General features: G+C 42.0%; 1 protein-coding gene across 3 annotated transcripts in view; it reads right to left on the bottom strand.

Annotated features, from left to right (window-relative positions):
* The window catches only part of kcnab1a (potassium voltage-gated channel, shaker-related subfamily, beta member 1 a), a 149397-nt gene that overhangs the window by 87908 nt on the left and 38694 nt on the right, over positions 1-22795 (bottom strand). Inside the window, exon 1 of one of the 3 annotated variants that reach the window (XM_038693710.1) lies at positions 6434-7581. The exons of the other annotated variants lie outside the window; for them this stretch is intronic. Within the exon in view, the coding sequence (XP_038549638.1) occupies positions 6434-6642 (209 nt within the window). The 5' untranslated portion in view covers positions 6643-7581. Of the gene's footprint in view, positions 1-6433; positions 7582-22795 lie in introns of those variants that run through there. 3 annotated transcript variants of the gene reach the window in all.

The raw sequence follows: 22795 nt of genomic DNA, 5'->3' as shown, positions 1-22795 counted from the left end.
TTATAATATGGATAGTCAAAGGTGGGTTAGGGATGCAGAATATTGTGGAAAAATAAATAAATAAAATCACATCCAGATTATTTTGAAAGTTATTATGATTTACAATAAGATTCATGATATGTGGGAATGATCAATTTTTGCATCAAAATCATGATGATGTGACATTTGTTAGGGTCTATACCAAACACACCTGTTTATGTACATCTAGAGAACAAGATTTGTAGGCAGGGGCATCTCTGCAGCACTACAGAACTTCATTATCACGCTGTTATGTCACATTTTACCTTCTTCAAAACAAAACCAACATCTGCAACTTGAATATTACCTGACCATATTGCGATTTTGATAATACTTTGATTAATTGTGCAGCCCCAATCTCTATAAAATGAATCACTGTACAAACAAATAGCTACTGAGGTAACAACGGCAGTCTCACTGCTGTTTTATTGAGCATGGTACAACCTGATTGAACCTGATGTCTCTCAGAGCCTCTGTAATGTTAATTGCAAGTGAAGCCCGTTAGAGATCAGGGCACGTATGCAACTAAATACAGCATTTTAATGCTTCATACATTTCTGTGGGGGGTAGTACTGACACACACACACATACACACACACTGATTTATTAATAGATTTGATATAAAGTCAAGTACAGTCTCATGCCTCTTAATGCTTCCCTCTATCAATTATACCTAGCCCCTGCACATCCTCTCCCTTTTAAGTTGTACTCATCTCTTTCACATACACTATCTGTCCCTCTCTTACTTGCTCTTTCTATAAAGAAAACAAACATAGAAATAGAAATCCAACAAGGAGAAAACACAAAACACAATGCTGCTCCCATTTCAAATAATGGCATTCTAGGAACTAGGACTGATTCAGAGGCTCATTATCGCAACAGTGATGCAGTGAATTGACAGGGAGCAAGTTGCATACTAGTGGCTCAGTCTATCCAAGAGCATACTGTGTACAGTTTGAATCCTTTCATGAGAGCCATCTAAATCTACTGACTAACTGACTGATTGATGGAAATGTTGTTTACTGAGACTGGAAGTAAAGGAAATCGTTATCAATTGAATGAGCTCTCAACACAGTGCGCAAGTGTGACGGTTTTTGTAACAGAAAATAGCATAGTGATCCTTTTGTTTCAGAATGAAATGCTAAGTGTGGGCACGTAAACCCACCATAGTCCAGTATCTTATCACTGTATTCAGATGAACAGTGATGCATCCACCATCCTCAACCCTCCACACGAACCAAGCCTGCTCCTACTCTACTGATGTGCTGTGGCTAGAACTTATTAAAATTTAAGTGATTTCTACTCAGCCAAGCTCGCACAACACCAACAACAACATATGTAGCAACATATTTCATCAGTTGATAAGTCAATGTAAATCTGTTGATGCAGTAAAAGAATTCTGTGTACGCCTCGACACAACAAGACGGAGTGGAAGTTGAGAGCACCTAAAGGACCATCATCACAGACTCTCTGCCAACATTCACCTGCCTGATGGTTGTTACTATTAAGTAGAAACAAATACAAGCCCCAGGGTACTGTTACAGAAGTGCTTGACATTTTTATCTTTTGTTTTATAATTTCATTCATTATCATTTACGTCAGCCAGGTGACAGATTGACACTTTGTTTTTTTAACATGTGTTTATAGCAATAAATAGTTAAACAGCCTGATGTGTGTGCGTGTTTGTGTGTGTTATGTGGCCGTAAGCTGCTGTTAGAAGCGCATGAAATTAAACACACACGCACACACGAAGAAGCAAACACATCCTCACTTGTCACGCTTTCACCTACACAGCATTGCCAGAGCAGATGGTGAACACAACCCTGGGTTCACTTCCTGAAACAAAAGAGAAACAAAGCAAGAGAGGGATGGAGGAGGGGGTAGAAACTGTCTCTCTCATCCCATGCTGTCTGTCCGAAAGCATCACTGTCAGCAGAAGACAATGCAGCACTGAATGATTAGCGCACACACACACACACACACACACACACAGGTATCGTCACTCATCCCCTCTCTCTCTTTTCCTTTCCACCCTCCTCTTCTTTTCTGTCCATATTTTCTCCCATTGTTCCTATAGAGCTGTGAGGAGAAACTCTACCCTATCCTCATCTATTGTCAGAAGCAATTTTCACCATCCTCTGCCTACTGAACTTATAATGACAAACTGACAGGAAGACTGCGCTGGCATATTGTTTGGCATCCTATAGAGAAAGCTCTGTGTGTGTGTGTGTGTGTGTGTGTGTGTGTGTGTGTGTGTGTGTGTGTGTGTGTGTCACGCGCGCACGGTTTCTTTTGGCAGATCCAATTCGGCACCCACTCTTTTACATTTTCCAAGAAGGGGATTCAATCAATCAGTTCAATTTATTTATTTCTGGACACAGAGTCTACAGAATGAAAAGATGGTGGGGAAAAACATGAAATAAAGAGTGTCACTCTCAATAACCCATTCTCAAAGGTGACACCAGTCACCACAAGTGTACAGCCTCTAATGGGATTAACTCATGCGTTAAATATGCTGTCCTATACATTAGTCTGTACATATGTAATTATCTAAACTGTACTGTACTGAATACTTAGTGCAAACATTCCTTATCTCTGCCTGACACGTGGGTACTGTACATTTGTGCTGACGAACATATGACTAACTACAAAATCCTGGCACAATAACAACAACACCCTCATGGGATCATTGTAAGTGACTGTATACTTTGTATACTGCTCTGGTAATTCATACATCACAGATAAGAGGTACACAATGGTATTCATTGTACAGCCAGCCAGAGTAACCAGCATTGTCAGCATATTTACTATCCATCAAATAAAACAATTATGATCTAGATTATTATTATTAATTATGATCATCTTTAGAGCTTCTCCACTTTAGGAGAACTGAGAAAATACAAAATGTTTTTATTTTTCTTCCATTACATTAAATCTAACCAATGTAGTAGCACTAACAATTCCACTCATGATTTGTTGCTGTGTAGCTGCGGAATCTAGCAGCTCGTAGCAGCAAACATCCCTGCAGGCCAAATTTCCCAGACATACATTTCAGCAACATCATTACACTCAGCTGTGACATGACATGAGGCAAATCTTTTTCAGGCTTCTGGCATGTTACTTCTCCAACCCAAGAGCTTCTTCAGATACACACACAATCTGTTGGCATCAAGATCAGAGGAAACACTGACCATCTTAGTCTTCACTTCTTATTCCACGTTTTCCAATAATACAATTATGTACAACAACTTTCATAATAGACTGAGATGTGTTTCAAGTGACACTGAAAAATCAAACACCATCAGGAGGTGTCATGAGATATCTCAGATGTCTGCTCCCCATTCATTTAAACATTGTGTTTTACTGCATGTGTTTATGTTATTATTTTATGTGGTCCATTATGAGGAAAAACAACCCTGTTAAATGTAAGGAGAGACCTCAAAGACTCCTTTTTGGATGCCTCTAGCTCTACGAAACTGAATCCATAGTAGTTAGGACATTTTGCTTTGAACTCAATGTCACCTGTCAGGTATATCTCTGTAAATTTCCCTTTTTGGTGCAGGCATGTTTACTCGCTGTCCCCACGATTCTGGGCTGTTTCCAACGCAGAGTGAGGTGGCACCTGGCCATGGCCTGTACGCTGCTCACCTGTCTGCCAGCTCTCATTACTAGTCAAGTTGCATCACAGCCCACTTATATTACATATCGTCTAGACTACTTCAGAGGCTGGATAATGTGTGATGCAAGTCTGTTCCACAACAAAGTGTTCGAGGTAAAATGTATAATACTTTATAAACCATATCAAAAGCTAAAAGACCATACATTTTTATACCACTCAGGCACACGTCTGAATCATTGTAGAAGACATGTTACATTATGTTGATATATTCAGTTTCTTTTAGTGTGTCCCTTGCTGTCCAAGTGGTCCAGACCACTTGTTTTTACAGTTATAGCACATGTAGTAGTAGAATGATCTGAGAAACAGCAAGTACTGTACTTTACTGTACCAATCCTGTAACAAACACAATTACTTAAACTAAAGAAATCCAGGCCAATAACACAAAATAATGTTTCTCAGCCTTGTCCAAATTAGCACCCAGTAAGTGCAGGTACATTTTGGATTTGGCATATACGACCCTCACTTTCCACCATACCTATTGTGTTGTCAGCAAATCAAATGAAAGCAGAACTAGATCTAATCGTGACTCTGAGGTTAGCTATGTTTCATCCCTCCACCCCACACAGTCAGACAGCAGCTGCTCATGGCTGATTAGCTCTGACTACTAATATTATATTAGTATATTCCTGCTACGCTGAGCGGTAGTCAGTCAGTCGGTGGTCGGTGTCTCCTTGCCCCCGTCAGACACTACGTAGTGAACGTAGTGAGCAGGGTTTTGAGAATAGGGGTGAGAAAGCCATGTCTGTGGATGAGGTGCTGGAACAATACGATTTAAACTGCGACAATGTATTTGATTGATAGTGTTATCTAATCATAAAAGTGATACTAAAGATGAGTTTGTAGACTACAAACTTGAGGTAATTATTTTTAGTCTTTCTCAGTTTACCTGCCATTGGCAGCTGAGCCAAACAGTACATTTTAGACCCTGTCTCTGAGATTTTAACTGATATCTACTGTTGTTTACGATAGACTCACTCGCACTTAGCATTAACTCTGTCATACCAAAAATAGGTAAACGTCATCCCTTCAAACAAGAGAAAAAATGTAATCTGGCCATTTTGCACTTTTCACTTTGGATGAAAAATGTATTTCCCTGCTAGTCTCGCAAAACAATTTTGCATTATTAACCTATTTTACCAGATGCAGGGCGACACAAGCACCCCCATTTTATCAGAGCTGTCTGCAGAGCTTTCAGTTGGCAACAGCCACAACACAGCCTAAAATGTAAAACTATTGTCAGATTGAGGCCAGATAGTGACATTAAGAGTTTTATAAAGTGTCTTTATTCAATATTAACACCATCAATTACAGGAGTGCTGAACAGTTAGTGCTACCTCCAGCCTGGTGTCTGACACCATCTCTATGCACACACCAAACATGTCTTCATACACACTGACACACACACACACACACACACACCAGTCTGGTTTCAGAGTGATCAGCAGAGCTTGGGAAGAAAGTAATGGCACTATATTTTATGTAAGATTCACAGCTGAGGCCACAAGAGTCAAACACACAAGTCAGCTCAGCAGCTGCACTGCTGAGGTCAAATCCGACTCAGACACTCTGCCCACACTGCAGAGCTGTCTCACCAAACCACAGAGAGAGGGGCAGAGAGAAGAGATAGAGGCAGAAAAAAAGTGTATAGGTGAGTGGGAGAGAAGCACAAGGGTCCTCTTCCATTCATGGCATTTCGAAAAGCATTAGAATTTGAACATCTGAGTATGTGTGAGCAAGACAGAAAAAGAGGCAGAGAGGTTTTAAATTTTTGTGAGACAGTATGTGTGAGAAACAGACAAAGTGTAAATGAACTGTGGGGAGAATGGAGACAGTGATCGAACAGACAAAAACTGTCTTTCACCAGGTAACAGACAGCATTTATTCATAAACGCTGTCAGGTTTGCTTGTGACATCCAGTGTGAATAAGCAGCTTCTGTATGACTTACTGATAAGTCTCGAGACTAAGGATCAAATTTGAAATGTGAAGCGCAAGCTCACTGAAAACATACTGCAGGCTTGGCAGAAGGTGCTTCAGATGGTGCTGGCAGGAATGGCTTTATGAAATGCCACAATATCACGGCAACAAAAGGCATTTTGTTGACGGGATTTTTAGGCAGAAAGGGGGAATGTTTTGGCTTTCAATAAAGCAGTGGGTTATCAACCGGATTTAAAGCTGCTTTCTTATATACATAAAATTACTCTTTAAAGCACTACGCAATACATTCTTCTGGGTTCAACATAAGTAGGGGCAATATGGTTGAAATCAGTGTTTAGATATTTTGATATGTATCATGATATGGCAAATGTGTTCAAACTCATATGAAAAATAATCATATTTAATGGAAATGACTTCTATTACATTGGAAAAAATGCTTCACATGTATAAAACAATGTAATTTTTTATTCCACTAAAAGTTGATTAACAATAATGATTTGGCCTGTTGCCAAGCCATCAATATATGGCTCTTTCTAGGTAGCGTGTACCTCTATTAGATTTTTATTTGTGTGTTCTTACCATCTTTACTAAACTTTGAAAGGAGTAAAATAATTACACAACAAAGGAACTGAGCTGCATCCAAAATCACAAATGTGTGGACAACTCAACTCTAATGAAAAATATAATCAGAAACACTACTAGCACAGCAACACATACAAACAAGTGGAGGAAAAAACTACACCTAGCCGAAGCTTCACTAAACCCTGCACATCATACACACACCATACACACACACACACCTGTACTTCATGCCAGTGTGTTTCCCCGTTGACTCCTTGAGTGAAATGTGGCGTGGAGTGAAGGAGCCGAAGCTGCGAGCAATGATGGCTACGGTGCGGAACTTGGCCCTGGCTTGGTTCACCACGTTGGGGCTGGTGGCGCTCTGCTTGCTGTGGTCCCCATTGCCCCTCTTCAGGTTGTGGTCCGTGCAGGCGATGGACACCTGCATGGCTGAGCTGTAGTCGAGGGAGCAGAGCTTGAGACGAAGAAGAAAAGTATAGATGGGACAGATTGAGTGGAAATGGAGAGACCGGCAGGGGCAACCTGAAGTCTCAAAGAGCTGATTCAGCGTCTCGTCCTCTTTTATTCGAAGTCAATTCTTTTGCAGTTCTTTTGTCTTTCTTTGCAAATGGATTAAGTCTTCAGTTGCTCACTTCCAAATACTGGGTAAAATAAAGCAAAATAAAGCTGCAAAACCTTTTACTCTCACAACAAGTCTTCCATTTTAAGTCTTCTCTTTGTAGAAGAGAGGCAGCGGAACAGGTCAACCATCAAAAGCCTGAAAAGAACAAAAGACTCCTCAGTTCTTTGAGGGACCCCCAATTTATTCCCCGACCGGTCTTTCCTTCTCCTGTGTCCTGCCTCTGATGCCGAGCTCAAGGAATTTTCTCACAGGGTTTCAGCTGCAGAATGACAATCGGAGGAGCCGAGGACAGTGCAGAGGGATGGCAGGGAGCGAAAGAGAGACAGACAGAGAGATGCAACCCAGCCGCTCCACTCTCCTTGGTCCGACTGTGGGAAGACAGAGAGAGAGCGAGAGAGAGAGAGAGGAGAGAAGGGTGAAGGAGGAGGGGACAGGGTCAGAGAGGAAGGAGGAAACAAGGGCAGGAGTCACTATCGGGTCCTGGCACCGTGCACCATCACACCTCTACCTCTGCCATCAGCACTTTCCCCCGCTCTTGTCGCTTCTTCTGCCCCTCTCCTCGCTCTTCTTCTCCTCCTCCCTTTGCTCCTGCTTGCCGATGTTAATGTGTATCACTAATGTGCTTGTGCCCCAGTTTCCCTCTCTTTCTCTCCTCTCCCATTCTATGATTCCCCCGCTCCCTGATATTTGTTCTCTATCCGATATTTGGATGCTCCGCTCTTTTTTCCTTTTTCCTGTTTTTTGTTTTTCTCAGCAGGGAGGCTACTTTGCCGTCAGCGCACCTACAGGGAACTGAGAGTCATGTGGTGCAACACAGTTCTATCTCTCTCTCGCTCTCTCAAACACACACCGTCTCTCTCTCTCTCTTTAGACTCCTACTCCCTCTCTCACTCACTCTCCCCGTTTTCTCACCTGACACCCATCTTTGAAGGTTCTTTCCTCCCCAATAATTAAGTTACCCTTTATTCCCTCTGCACTATACACAATATTCTCTCTATGGTGTTACTTCTTCTTCCCCTCTTTTTTTCCTCTAGTTTGTCTACACACGTAGTAAATATTTGCGTCCTTCAGCTGTTGTAGCACGATACATCCTGCTGCTATAACTGTGCCACTTTTTGGCAGACATTTACTTTAAAATTCACTATATATTGAAAGACAACATATATATACTGTAATTGGTGAATTGAATTAGTCTTGTTTAAGTTGCAACTTATTTTGTTCATTTTTCTGTATGTGTGCACATACAGTTTGTGCCAGTCAGAAAGATATATTTGCTGACAAAGTAATATCTTTCCCCCAAATCCCCTGACACACTGTACATACAACATACAATCGCCATAGGCAGCTACAGATCAAAGGGAACGAGAGAAGGATGGATGGACAAGAGGGGGGAGGTGTGCAGAGATTGGAATCATGTGAAAGAAAATGACTAAAAACAGCAGGCTGTGGTGTAACAGATGATAAGAGAAGGAATGATTGCATCTGTGTTTGATTACAAAGTCAAAAATGCGGTACCACAGACAATCTACAAGCAAGACAATGTGGTCGTAAATGCCGTAGAAATGTCATGCTAACCCCGGTGTTATCAGTCTGGTTTGTCTTTTAAAATCAACATCCAAACTGGAGGCAAGGACAAGGAATTAACTAGATTATTGCTTTACCGAAGAAACATAGGACACATAGGACAGCTGTAACGTCAGTGCACAACAATAGATATGGGTATTGTCTGAAAGTGCTGATACAATACTTTTTATGATACTTTACTTTGAGGACTATAATATGTTTTTATACAAAAATATGTACCTTTTTTAGCCACACTTCTGGCCACTGGTCGATCTTCCACTTTGGTTCACACTGAAATATCTGGATAGACTGCCATGAAATATTGTACAGATAGATGGTCCCTAGAGGATGAACGCTTAATGAATTTAGATAATCCCTTGAGTTTTCCCCGAGCACCACTATCTCTTTCTACGGTGGACATTTGTTGTTTGGAATTAAATGTCTCATCAACTATTGGACAGATTGCCATGAAATTTGGCACACACATCCATGCCACCATCAAGATGGATTGTAATAACTTTGATGATCCCTTAGCTTTACATCTAGCAGCACCATCAGGTCAATGTTTTAATTTGTCCAATACTTACAACTACCACACACTACATGCAAAACTAATAACACCCCCATCAGCATCAGATGTAGGCTACTTTGTTTAGTGCTAATTAGCAAGTGTTAGCATGCTAATGTGGCATATAGGACATTTATAGAAAAACGCCCACTTGTGTGTTATTTTATAGGTATGCACTGTATTGTGCATGTTTACAGACACCCCCCCCCCCTCCCCCTTTCAATTTTCAACAGTTCTATTTGCAGTTAAAAGGGCACACGATCACTGCGGGTATATAAGCTGTGGGTTGCGCTGCGTTCTTTAGTTGGCAGTTACCACAAGAAAAAAGTAAAAAAAACAGCTGAGGACCAGCCAACTCCTCACCTTCCATTTCATTTATTCTTTAAGAGCAAATCTTTTCTAAAATATGTTAACCCTTGAGTGAACTTGCACTCTATGGGTGTAACATATTTTTGGTGAGCCACAGCCAGGAAAGCTACGGCCAGCAGCGGTAGCACTCCAGTGAGACGATCCAGAATCTTCTAACTACCATTACCTTCACCACCAACAGTTACATTACATCTATGTTATTACAAGAAAGAACAACAAGAACAGAGGTATGGATCCTTTACTGACTGAAGTCACGGCCATCCTATACCAATTGGACCACTCACTCATTATTAAAGTATCTGAGTACACAAAATGTTTCATGCCTACTGAGGGAGGGGTTTCTCCAGCAAAACAAAGAGAGGGCCCATTAAGACCATACAAAGCAAGTTGGAGTAAAAGAAAAGTGATAAAGAACATGTGTGTGTATATACCTGAAAGGCCTAATCACATACATGGAAGCGATGAGAGAGGTGAGCAGAGGGCCAAGCAACACTGCACCTGATCAAAGCCACCTTTTCAGTCCCAAGCAGCAGGATGCCCCGTCAGCATGTGAGCATCATCCCCCAGCCACCATCCAACTGAGGAGATAAGAACCAGCACTCCACATTACATACATGTGCCTCAAGTCATGCTCCAGAGGGAATTTAAGATCATGGGAAGGAGGACAAAAAGACAAGCTGTCCTACACAAGTCTAGTCCACCAGATTGAAGCAGCCCAGGACACTGCCAACCATCTTATGTTGGAGCAGCTCGGATGTCTATGAGAGGAGACAAGTGTTCCTGGCAACCATGCAAGCAGCCATCTAGCACTCACAGAGACCATGCACCTCTCACCAGATCACTTATTAGCCAGCAGCGACATCAAGGCCAGACAACAGGCAGAGACCCAGGGGTTGCACAGCATGTCAGCAGGAACATAGAGGAGATCACTTTGACCACTGTTTCTGCTGTGGCAAGTCTGGCCATGTCTCATGCAGGGGTAGGAGGCCAAGGCAGATGGGAAACAAGAATGGGCTGCTGAGAGGGGACCACTAGTAGCTCGAGACCCCAGGTCCCACCATAAACCGACAAGAAAGAGACAGCATTTACCCCTACACATGTGCACCAAAACCCTTATATGTACTACATCAAGCCGCACCGAAAGACCAAGTTAGTGAGCCTCATTGGAAAACAGTGTCCGGTGAACTGCAGAATAGATGGTGTCGCAGTGGAAGGTCTGTGGGACAGTGGAGCGCAGGCCACTGTCATCCCTGAGGACTGGAAGGCTTAACGTCTCCCGCACACTATCCACAGGCCCCTCATAGAACTCCTGGGAGCAGAGACAGTGACCGGGTTAGCAGCTAACCAGACTGAAATTCCTTTAAGTGGCTGGGTAGAGGTGGAGTTTAAGTTGTGCAATAGAGAGAGAGAGAAACAGAAACCCTCGCTGTCCCCATCCTTGTGTCGGATGAACCCGGTGTGGCAGAGAGACCTTTAATAGGGTACAATGTCATCGAGGAGGTGGTTAAAGCTCAGAGCCCTGGTTCCATAGTAGACCATTTAATTATCCAGACTGTCAGTGCTTCCTTCTCCATCAGACCCAGGATAGCCAGGATGGTGGTGAAACTTATTCAGACCCCAGACCTACGTGAAAGTGTTGGAGTGGTGACAACTGGCCGCAGAAAAGTCAGCTTGTCTGATAATGAGGTGAGAACCATCTCTGTGCCAGCCATTCAGTCTGGCCACTACATGCAGAGGTAAAGGAGTATCTCCAGGACCTGCTGAACAAAGGTTGTATCACCCATTCTAGGCAAGGCAAGTTTATTTGTATAGCACATTTCAACAAGGTAAATCAAAGTGCTTTAAACAAAACATAAAAGCAACAGGGAAATATAAAAAAGTTTAAAAGCAACATCGGGAAATTGAACAAACAAATCACTAATAATAAAAGTTACAGTGCAGTGTACAATCTGGGTTAAAAGAGTTAAATGGAAAATAAAAACTGAGGGCTGGCTGAGGGGTTGAGCAAATTACGAGTTACAATTATTTTGAAAAGAGAATAAGCAGAGAGGTACAATTAATCGACTCTCTCTAGCTAGTCTGTACTCGGGTCCATAGCAATCTTTGGGTCCACTGAAACTCCAAAAACCCTCGGACACTACAGAGAAACCAGGACATGTCTGTCCGCAGGCCACTTTGATCCAGTTATACTCTGGACCCACTTGTGCGTTTACAGGTGGACAGAGGTTCCTGCAAATCACTCAGGCGTGAGATTTAAGACCACTTCCTTCACTCTGTTCAATCTCACTCCCATTATCTTTTCACTCAATTACCTACTCATTTCTCATCGTATAAATATTTAATTAAAAGCAATGTTGAAAAGCTAAAAACAAAGAACAAGAAAACAAGACAGTAAAAGTTACAATGCAGTGTGAGTTATCAATCTACTAGTTAAAGGCAGTGGTAAAAAGAAAAATCTCAAATATTTAATTAAAAGCAATGGTAAAAAGAAAAGCCTTAAGTCTTAATTTAAAAGAACTGACAGTTTCAGCAGACCTGCAGTCATCTGGGAGTTTGTTCCAGATATACGGAGCATAATAACTGAACGCTGCTTCTTCCGTGTTTAGTTTTGACTCTGGGGACAGAAAGCAAACCTGCCCCCCTAGTGCTTTATAAACTAACAGCAGGATTTTGAAATCAAGTCTTTGACATACAGGAAGCCAATGTAAAGATCTCAGAACTGGAGTGATGTGATCCACCTTTCTGGTCTTAGTGAGGACTCGAGCAACAGCGTTCTGAATCAGTTGCAGGTGTCTGATGGATTTCTTACGGAGCCCTGTAAGGACACTGTTACAGTAGTCGAGTCGACTGAAGATAAATGCAAGTTTTTCCAGGTCTTGCTGAGACATAAGTCCTTTAATCCTTGATATATTCTTCAGGTGATAGTAGGCTGACTTTGTAATTGTCTTAATGTGACCCCTCAAATTCAGGTCTGAGTCCATGACTACACCAAGATTTCTGGCTTGATTTGTGGTTCGTTCCTCCCTGGCTCCAAAATAACTTAAGTTTTATCTTTGTTTAATTGAAGAAAATTCTGGCACATCATTGACCTGCTCAATACAGTTACTCAGCACTTGTTTGGGATTATAGTCCCCTGGTAAAATGGTTATGTAAATCTGTGTGTCATCTGCATAATTATGGTACATATATATTTTGTTGTTTTTCATAATCTGAGGAAGCATGTAAATGGAAGCATGTAAATGTTAAACAAAAGAGGCCCCAGAATGGAGCCTTGGGGAACTCCACATCATTTTTGTCCTAGGAACGTAAGTTTGTACTATGGAGTTTAGGTAGATGGGTGCAGACCCAGTAGTCACTCTGTATGCAAGTATTAGTGACTTCAATCTGATTCTGGAGGCCACGAGGAGCCAGTGGAGTCACTAAGTAATGGAGTGACATGAGTCCTTTTGGGCTAATCAAAATCAGATACGCTGCTGCGTTCTGAACCATTTGTAAGGGTTTCACCACACAAGCTAGAAGATCTGCTAGGAGGGCATTGAAATAGTCGAGGCGAGAGATAACCATGGCCTGTACCAGAAGCTGGGTGGCATACTGAGTGAGGTAGGGCCTGATTTTTCTTGTGTTGTATAGAGCAAAGCAGCATGACCGAGAGACAGCAGCAACATGGTCTGAAAAGGACAGCTGGTCATCAGTCATGATACCCAAGTTTCTCACCACCCTGGTTGGAGTGATGGTAGAGGAGTCAATTTGTAGACTGATGTTATGGTGGATAGATTGCTTGGCTGGAATGACCAAGAGTTCAGTCTTAGAGAGGTTTAGTTGAAGGTGGCAAGCCTTCATCCATGCAGATATGTTCGAGAGACAGTCCGTGATCCACACCGAGACGGTGGGCTTGTCTGGCGGGAAGGATAGGTAGAGTTGCGTATCATCTGCGTAGCAGTGGTAAGAGAAGCCGTGAGAGCAAATGATCGGCCCCAGTGAGATGGTGTAGATTGAGAAGAGAAGGTGCCCTAACACTGAGCCTTGGGGAACCCCTGTGGAGAGGCAGTGGGAGGAGGATAATTGTCCTTGCCACAACACATTGTAGGAACGATCGAGAGGTAGGATTCAAACCACAGGAGTGCTTTACCCGAGATGCCCGTTGCTGAGTGCGTGGATAGCAGGATCCTGTGGTTGACTGTGTCAAAGGAAGATGATAGGTCAAGCAGGATAAGAACCGAGGATTGGGCTGCAGCTTTAGCTGACCTTAGGGCTTCTGTTACAGACAAAAGAGCCGTTTCAGTAGTGTTGGCACTCTTAAAACCAGACTGATATGGATCTAGGAGGTCATTCCGTGAGAGGAATTCTGAGACCTGTTTGAATACTGCCCGTTCGATAGTTTTGGATAAAAATGGTAGAAGAGACACTGGCTGACAGTTCTCAACTTGAGTTGGGTCAAGTGAGGGCTTTTTGAGCAAGGGTGTGACCCAAGCCCTTTTGAAAGTGGTTGGGAAGGTTCCTGAAGCCAGAGAAGTATTTATCACATGAGTGATTGCAGGGAATGTCAGGTTCCTGGGGAAATGGTTAGTGGAGAGGGTTATACAATGGACCCTAAGAATTTGGCTCCTATCCAGGCACTAAAGTAGATGAGACCAGCCACTGTAGGAAAGTTGAGACAGATCCTGGGTTTTGTCTCATATTACAGATCATACATAAAGGACTTCTCAAAGGTCGCAAAGCCCCTGTATGCCCTCCTCTCCTCAGACACATCAGGTTCAGACACACCCAACCCACCACCAGCCACAGTAGTCAAGGGAAAGAAGAAGAAAGATACCAGCCAAGAATTCCAGTCAAAAGCCCTCCCGCACCCCCATCAACTGGACACAGCTCCATCAGTCCATCTTGGATCAGCCGATAGACTGCCTGTCCTCTCCTCCTATTCTGGGGTATCCAGACATGACACAGCTCTTTGTTTTACACTGAAATGTTTCACAGGATGGACTTGGAGCTGTATCATGCCCCATCCATTGTTGTGTACACAGACAACAACCCCCTCACCTATGTCCTCACCACTGGAAAGCTGAACGCTACTATTCAATGCTGTGTAGCAGAGCTGGCCGAATTTAACTTCACCATCAAGTATCTGCCTGGCAAGTCCAACGCAGATGCAGATGGTTTATCATGCATGCCTCTGGATATCAACAGCTTCATGAGTCGGTGCACAGAGGAAATTCGCCCTAACACCATCAGTGCCACGATGACTGGAGTCACTGTGGGAAGAGAGAAACCTACATGGAAGAGTGTATGTGTCCAAGCACTGAGTCTAGTCCACAATGCCCCCTCCAATGCCTTAGGTTATCCTCTCACCCCTGAGGAGCTCAAGGAGGCCCAGGAGAAAGATCCAGTTGTTGGCAGAACTCTCTCGTACTTCAGCTATGATCAGAAGCCTTCGAGACATGAGCTACATGGAGTAGGCCCCAATGATTGCATCCTATTAAGACAGTGGCCGAAGCTATACCTCAGTAGTGAAGGAGTACTATACAGGAGAACAGTGAAGAAAGACTAACTGCCTGCCTCAAATTTTCCATCCCCTTGTCTTCCATGAGCTGCATCAGAAAAAGGGACATTTAGGAGTAGAGAGAACACTGAGCCTTCGAGACAGATGTTTCTGGCCGAGGATGCATATTGATGTCGAACATTTCGTCACCAAGAAATGTGAGAACCTCAAGAAGAAAAAACCTTTAAGTCCCAAGTCACTGTGATGAAAGTCAAGCCAGTCAAGTCATTGCTTGGGTTAAGCAAGTTACAAGTCAAGTCACATGAAATTCTTAGGAATTCAGTTTGATTAAACAGTTTAAGAGGTGGCAATTCAACTGTATGATCATTTTGGAAGATGCAGCGAGTGTTTCTGTTCTAACTATATTGAACTATACACAAAGGTGTTTCTATTATTTAGTCTACTATTGGCTTCACTGATTATTGAAAAGGGGTAGAAAAATAGAGTAATCGAAACGTGTCAGTAACAGTAAGCTCTTACCATTCCTGTAAAATTTGTTTTAAACGCCTATTCAAGGCATATCCAAAGTTAACTGAATGCAGTTCTTGAACCATTTGGAGTAAATGCATGGTTTGGGGGCTTCTCTGAAACACTCTGAAGTGTCTAACCCAAAAGTCAGAATCACTGTAAATGCTACTGGAAGTGATTAAAGGTTCAGTGTTTAAGTTTAAGTGGCATCTAGTGGGGAGAATCTCGAATTGCAGGAAAATGTAAGCCTCACTGTTTCTGCACCACAGTCCAGTATAAACCATATAATACATGAAGTTTACAAAGGCATTGGCTGGTGAGGATATTGGCTCGTCTCGCGTTGCTTAATTAATTAGATAAGCAATCTGCAAATCTTACCAAAATGTCTTTATTTTTTTAAAATACAACAGAAACACAAAGTAGTATTGATTGCCATAATTTCAGCTTGTGGTAAAACGGTGCATCATTTTTAATGGGCATTTAGCATGTGAAAGTACAAATTACACATTTGTGGAAAAAAAAACACTTTTTTTATGCGAATTCGGAAAGTATTCATTATTGCTCACTTGATAGACACATGGTTATGCTATGTGTCACTATTAGCAGTAAAATAAATACATGTTTTCCACCAGGGCAGTATTCAACAGAAGTTTAGCTGCTGATCTGAGCTTCCATGCTGTTACCGTTTTATTGCCTATAAAATTCATCAGTGGTTTGTCTCAGGAAGGTAAGGGCACATTTCTTTCCACGTTGCACAGCCATAACAGAGCGCTGTAGAATAACTACATTACATAATGGAGAGAGAGAGAGTCACTACATGAAATTAATCCAACTACACGTTTTACACCACAAGTCAAAGCACAGCGCTAGAGAATAACTACATGAAATTTATCCAACGACACGTTTTTTCTAGCAGAGCAGTAAAAGTTTAGCTGGCTGATGCTTCCATGCTGTAAGCTAACGTTTTATTGCCAATTACTGATCAGCTGACTGTCTCGCTAACATAACCGGAAAAGCCAAACCACAGCGCTGGAGAACAACAAGGCTACATGAAATTAATCCAACTACATATTTTACAGATGTGGACAGGAGAAACAGGCCAGGTCTGTCAGTGATTATGGCCAGCTTCTAGCTAAAGCCATCAAACAACTGCTTTCATTTGCATCGCTAAAATCCGACTAACTTAATTACCTGTCCAGCAGAAAACAGACAACTTCAGCTCTGCTTTGAAAACATCTGTCCCACATCAAAGCCTTCCACCTGGGAAAATCCACACCGATTGTATGTCCGTGATTTTTTGTCCGTTGTCGGCTATTGTCGAAACATGACGACACAATACTGCGACCTCCACAGAAGGGGGTGCTCGCGATTATGTAGATATTAATGGCTCATTATCAGGTCATAGAAACATAATAGTTCATTATGTAAGGTCTTTATACACCACTGAAAACATAGTTATGGATATTATATTGCATTTCTGTTCACAAATATTACACACTGAACCTTTAATATAAGTTTAAACACACTAAAAGTAATATATTTTTTGTTTCAATGCAGACAACTATACTGAGGCCACAGCATAAAGTCTTACCTAGTCCAATTAAAACTTTTATAGCAATACCATGAAAAATGATTATTTTACACAGGTTTTTCTAAGGATTTGTTTTAGCTTATTATTTTTAATAGCGTATTTTTTTCAACACCGCCCCTTGGCGGTAAGGGGCTGCTGCTGCATCATGCCGTAGATTAACGCTGATGTGGTTTTTGCTGGTAGATCATGAACTTCCTACTTAAAGCTGAATATCGTTATTTTCTGAATTTATTGGCTACATGAAGTGCCAGTCATCGGCACAATTGGTTGCAATTGGCTCGGCTTACCCACGAAAAAATGGGGGCTGGCCCTTCCTTACAGCACGGGCTCTCGTTGGCTGTTGTAGGCTGTGACTTGAATACAAGATATCGCATTTGTTTACATTCAAATCGGAGTTATTACGGTTATAATGACATACGAGCCACGTTTGTTTTTTTACTGAATTGGATCGTCTGGACCTTTGACAACGTAGCAAGACCATTTTTGTTGGAAAATAAATCGGTGGATTAAGTTACTATGACTCTTCAAAGGTGATTCGCGTCAATTTTGATTGTACTGGTTGGTCTGACAGAGGCGTTGATTGTACCCGCTGTGGTGATTGTATCTTGAAATGGTTTGCATTGGTTGAATCACGAGGATTTTAGCTTTCAAACGGTGTATCATATTAGCAGTTGTGGGCACATAACGAACGCTGCCATCAGGACCTGTTACCACCAGGAATCTTAAGATGTTTTCACATAAAGTTACAAACTGCAGCCAAACAACTGGGTGTAGCTTAAACTTAACACTATAGCTTTCTATGCATTCAACCAGCCTATAAGTTAAGTTAGCTAAAAAGGCCTCAGTCACGTAACATGATGTACCTTTCTTTATGGGTTCTGTAGAGACGGATGAAGTTGGATGTTGTGGTGGTCATGTGACTGATTTCTGAGCTGCAAACCTCGCACACCGCTGTTCTTTTCTTCCAGCGACAACATAATCCTTGAATGTCTGTGTTGTACTACACGTAAACTTTTTTTCTACGCCGGTGGTTACAGAGATCCGGACCGCTAACGTTATGTGAAGGACACATGGTTGCAGGGTTATGTGCAAATGTTGGAATGACTGAATGCAAGCTTTAATTTAAAAAAATCAAGTCATTTTCAAGTTACCAAGTCAAACTCAAGTCGAGTCTTTTGTCTATTTTAGTTAAGCAAGTCTCAAGTCTTCAAATTTGCGACTCAAGTCTGACTCAAGTCAAGTCATGTGACTCGAGCCCCCCACCTCTGCCTGGTTGTAATGGACCACTTCACCCGAGGCTGTTCGGATAAAAGAGGCTTAGACTGTTGCAGATAAATTATTCAACAACGTCATCCTCCAATTTGGCTTTCCAGGTAAAATCCACCATGACAGGGGAAAGGAGTTTGACAACCAACTCCTTGGGAGGTTAAATGACAGGAAGAGAAGGCAGACTGGAAGACCTCTGTGGCTAAATTTGTTCATGCCTACAACTCCACCCACTCAGAGGCAACTGGCTATTCCCCCTATTTCCTACTGTTTGGCAGATCACCCAGGCTCCCCATCAACCTCCTGTTCAACCTGGGTGTCAGTGACAAACATGAAGGACATGCAGACTATGTGGTGAACTGGCAAAGAAGAATGAAAGAAGCCTATTCCATCGCCAGTTGCACAGCAACCAGTGAGGCTGCACGAGGAAAGATACACTATGACAAGAAAACATACAGTCATGTGTGTGTGTGAGTGTGGACGACCTGGAAAACTAAGATCCTACTGGGAGAACAAGGTGCACATTGTCATCCAGAGAAAGACTCCTGATAGCCATGTCTACGAGGTCAAAGCTGAAAATGGGAAAAGCCGCGAGAGTGTACTTCATTGCAACCTACTCTTACTCTGTGATTACTTACCTGTGGAGGAATCAGTCGAGTTTGCAGTCCCTGATCTGCGTCCTAAAAAAAAATAAAGAGCCAAACACTCCCCCTCACAAAAAGGCAGGCAGAACAAAGTGAAAGTGACTCTGAACAGTCAAACAGAGAGGAGAGGAGTTCTTATTGGACCCAGAGGCAGATCCCTTTGAACCTCATCCCACCCATACACTCTTCATTGCTTCAGAGCCCCTTCCATCTGAGCCCACTGCCCCTGGATCCATTCCCTTTCCTGCTCCTGAAACCCTACACCCTGTCCCCACAGTGGGGTTGGAGGGACACACGAGGGAGGCACAGGTACAGCAACACCTGTCCTTCACTGAAGTTGAAGACGTGCCATGTCACCCTTACCTCACCTGTAACCCTAAAGCTCATGATACACGGGGCAACTTTTTGAGCAATGTTGCTGGGCAATCTTGCTTGTGGCAAGTCCGACTGTTTTGAACGGATAGCGGCGGGACGGGTGACGGAGTGGTGGGGGAAGGGCATTACAGTAGTAATCTTTACTCATTACCACTGATGGCAACGTTGCCCTGCAACATTGCTCTAAAAGTTGCTCTGTGTATCATCAGCTTAAGACACCTAAAGCTGCAGTACGAGTGTGTTTAAAGTAACTGTGTAAACCAGAGGCAAAGTTGTTGTAAGCACACCGACATGTTTAAATCTTGAATTTTAAAAAGGAGTCACATGTCAGGAGACATTTTGAAATGTGGGAGGAGAGTGTGGCAGATAGGATATTTATAGGAAAATGCCCACATACTTACAGATCGTGCTACAGACAAAGTAGTGAAGTTCGATATATCTGACTGTGACTGATTTGGATCTGGCCCATTGTTTAAAACTTACTGATTTCATTTGAACAGCACAGAAGCTTGTGGTGCTTCACCTGCACTCAACCATTTAAACCAGTTCATCTGCATCTCGTGCTGTACCGAATGTAATTTTTTTTAAATCTGAAACTTTTATTGAGGTTTTCGAATGAATTGTCTGTCATCATATGTTATGACAGCATCACCTTTAAATAAAATCATCAATATGAATAAAGTGATTTATCTGATTAAATGACTTAGTGTTTTTTTGTTAAATCAACTTTCTTTAATTAATATAACTTGTCAGTTTTGTAAACATAAATACATGTAGGCAGCAGGCTAATCCCAAAATCTTTACAGTCTGATGCAGTTTGGTGTGACCCATACTCACTTGTTGTGCAAAGGATGGGAAGGGAGGAGACAGTAATTGAACAGACAAAGAAACTGTAGGAACTGTCAGTTGGCTCTCACCAGGAAGGTTTGCTTGTGACATCCAGCGCAAATGAGCAGCTTCTGTATGACTTGACTGATAAGACTCAGGACTAAAAATCAGATTTGAAATGTGAAGCGCAAGCTCACTGAAAACATACTGCAGGCTTGGCAGAAGGTGTTTCAGATGGTGCTGGCAGGAATAGCTTTATGAAATGTCACAATATGACGGCAACAAAAGGCATTTTGTAGGTAACAATGTCACAGACTACTAGAGCTGAAATAACTTTTTTGTTATTGCGGTTATATAAATGTAATTTATGGTGCTGTTAGGTTGCTGCTAGACCACCCCATTAATACAAGTGCGTGCCCTCCTTTTGTGTGCGGCAAGCGGGAGAACTGTTTTTTGCAGTTTCACGGAGAAAACTTTTGCTAGATAAATAATAATGTAAATTTTATCTTAATTTTATTTTATTTATCTACCTTTTTTAAATAAAGTTTAACTTTTGGACATTTTCAGAAACCATACTTCGAGGGGAAATAATTATATACAGAGGTCTAAAACACACACACACACACACACACACACACACACACACACACACACACACACACACGAACAGGACCTTTACACATGCATTAAGGGATGAGAGATGGAGTGAAGGGGCAGTCGGCGCCCCAAGCAGTTAGGGGTTCAGGGCCTCGCTCAAAGGCACCTTTGGCAGTGCCAAGGAGGTGAACACTCTTCAGCTGCCAGTCTATATTCTGTATGTTCGTGATGGACTCGATTCGGCGACCCTCCGGTTCCCAAGCAGAGTCCCCACAAACTGAACTACTGCCGCCCCCTTTACAACGCTCTGGAGTTATTGGAAATGTTTGGATCATGAGTCAGAAACAATCTTGAGTCGCAGCCACTCCTAAAATCTAATTCTACAAATAGTATAATGCTATTTATATTTGTTATGTTAGTCTAGCCTAGACTTTATCTGCAACTGTGCAGGAATACTGGGTTTAAATGGAATGAATAAAAAAGCTGTGCAACATTTGAATGTTGATTTAGAATTTGAATGTCGACGTTATGGCTCTTTGAGCTTTGAATTATTTGGTACAACCCTTTCTGCCTCCCCTCTGCCTTTAAACCACTCTATCTTTTCTCAGACTACATTTCTAAACATAGAAATAAAACAGAATCAGAATGTGTATCTGATTGTATGTAGTGCAATATGCATTGCATATTCTTAGTGTGTATCCTATATTATGTGTGCACAGCAGGTTTTTTTATTAAAAAAAAAAAAATCAAATTTCAGACCTTTAGAAATGAACTCTTCACATTATCTCCACCCCTCCTGTTCCATCTTACAGCCTAATGGAAAAGACGAAAAGCAGCTCATTCCAGATCGATCCCATCACACTCCTCGGGGGACTGGAAGATTCCCCATTCCACAAATGCAATTGGAGCTGGCTTAAATCCTCTTTCCTCTAATGAGGAGCACAAAAGTGCTGAGTGAAAGAGGACTGCAATGTGTCTTACTGTCCTGGAGCATGCAACACATCACTCTCCATCCATCACTGCCAAAACACCACAGCTGCTGGATGAAATTCATGTTACTGTAAACAAAAATGTGTTACATTTATTGCAGTACTGCACGTTTTTTTACCTACAGTTTGAAATAAAAAGGTTACTAAATATGTGTCCTTTATAAGTACAATGACTAATTTGATATTCAAACTATGAATCACTCCTGTGACGTGACATGGTCTAGTTAGTGAAGCAAAGCGAGGATAACCGAACAGAGTGAGAAAAACACCAGAAACAAACAAGACACGCTGCCTTCCTTTCAGAGCTACAATACCATGGATACGAGGTTTGACTCCTGCACTCAACAATCAATTTTTTTCCTTTTGTGTTTTTTATTACCCTCTTCAACAAAGTTGTAATAAAGAGATTCAAGGGAATCCAATCACACTTTTCTCGATGGCTATTTCAAAGGTTCTGAAATAGCCATCAGGAAGTGTGTAACGTTAAATGGATTCCCCTGAATGAGAAGCACAGAAATATCCTCTGCCTGGGAATGATGGGGAAATGTCCATAGGTTGATGGATGTGGACCAATCGCCGGGATGCATACAGTCCAGCACGTGCTTTATTTTGAGCATGTAAAACAACAGTCTCTTCATAAGAACTTTGTTGAAGAGGACAAACAAAAGTTGGTCTTCCATGAGGATAAGACCCACAACTCCAAGAGAAGGAGTCAGGTGCCCTACCGACTGAGCTTACCAATGACACTGGTATTCACAATGAAATGACCATTAAACCACTGGTTCACTGTTAAACTCTTGCTTTGTTACCTCGAGATCACAAGAAAATTATCACCTTATAACGGGGATAATATTTGAATGGACGGCTGCTTAGGGCTTCCGTAGGTAATATGGAGATATAGACTTTTTATATTTCAATACTTGAGTTCTCTTATCTGTCTTTTACCCTTTGTACATAATTGCATTGTTCAAATAGTAGGCCTATGTCACATATGTACACAATCAATTATGATGGAAATACATTATGACAGATGCAGTGTCTAAGAGTCTAAAATCAATATTCCTAGAATAACACAGGAAAAATGCACACAGTGTAAACACACTGCACATGGGATGTACAGCACGGCAGATTTTATTAAATTATCTGAAACACCACACAAGTACT

This window comes from Micropterus salmoides, unplaced genomic scaffold, assembly GCF_014851395.1.
Source record: "Micropterus salmoides isolate LMB-PRFRI ecotype aquatic unplaced genomic scaffold, ASM1485139v1 Ms_hic_scaffold_3, whole genome shotgun sequence".
Taxonomy (NCBI): Eukaryota; Metazoa; Chordata; class Actinopteri; order Centrarchiformes; family Centrarchidae; genus Micropterus; species Micropterus salmoides.
This window is presented reverse-complemented; position numbering and strand designations above follow the sequence as displayed.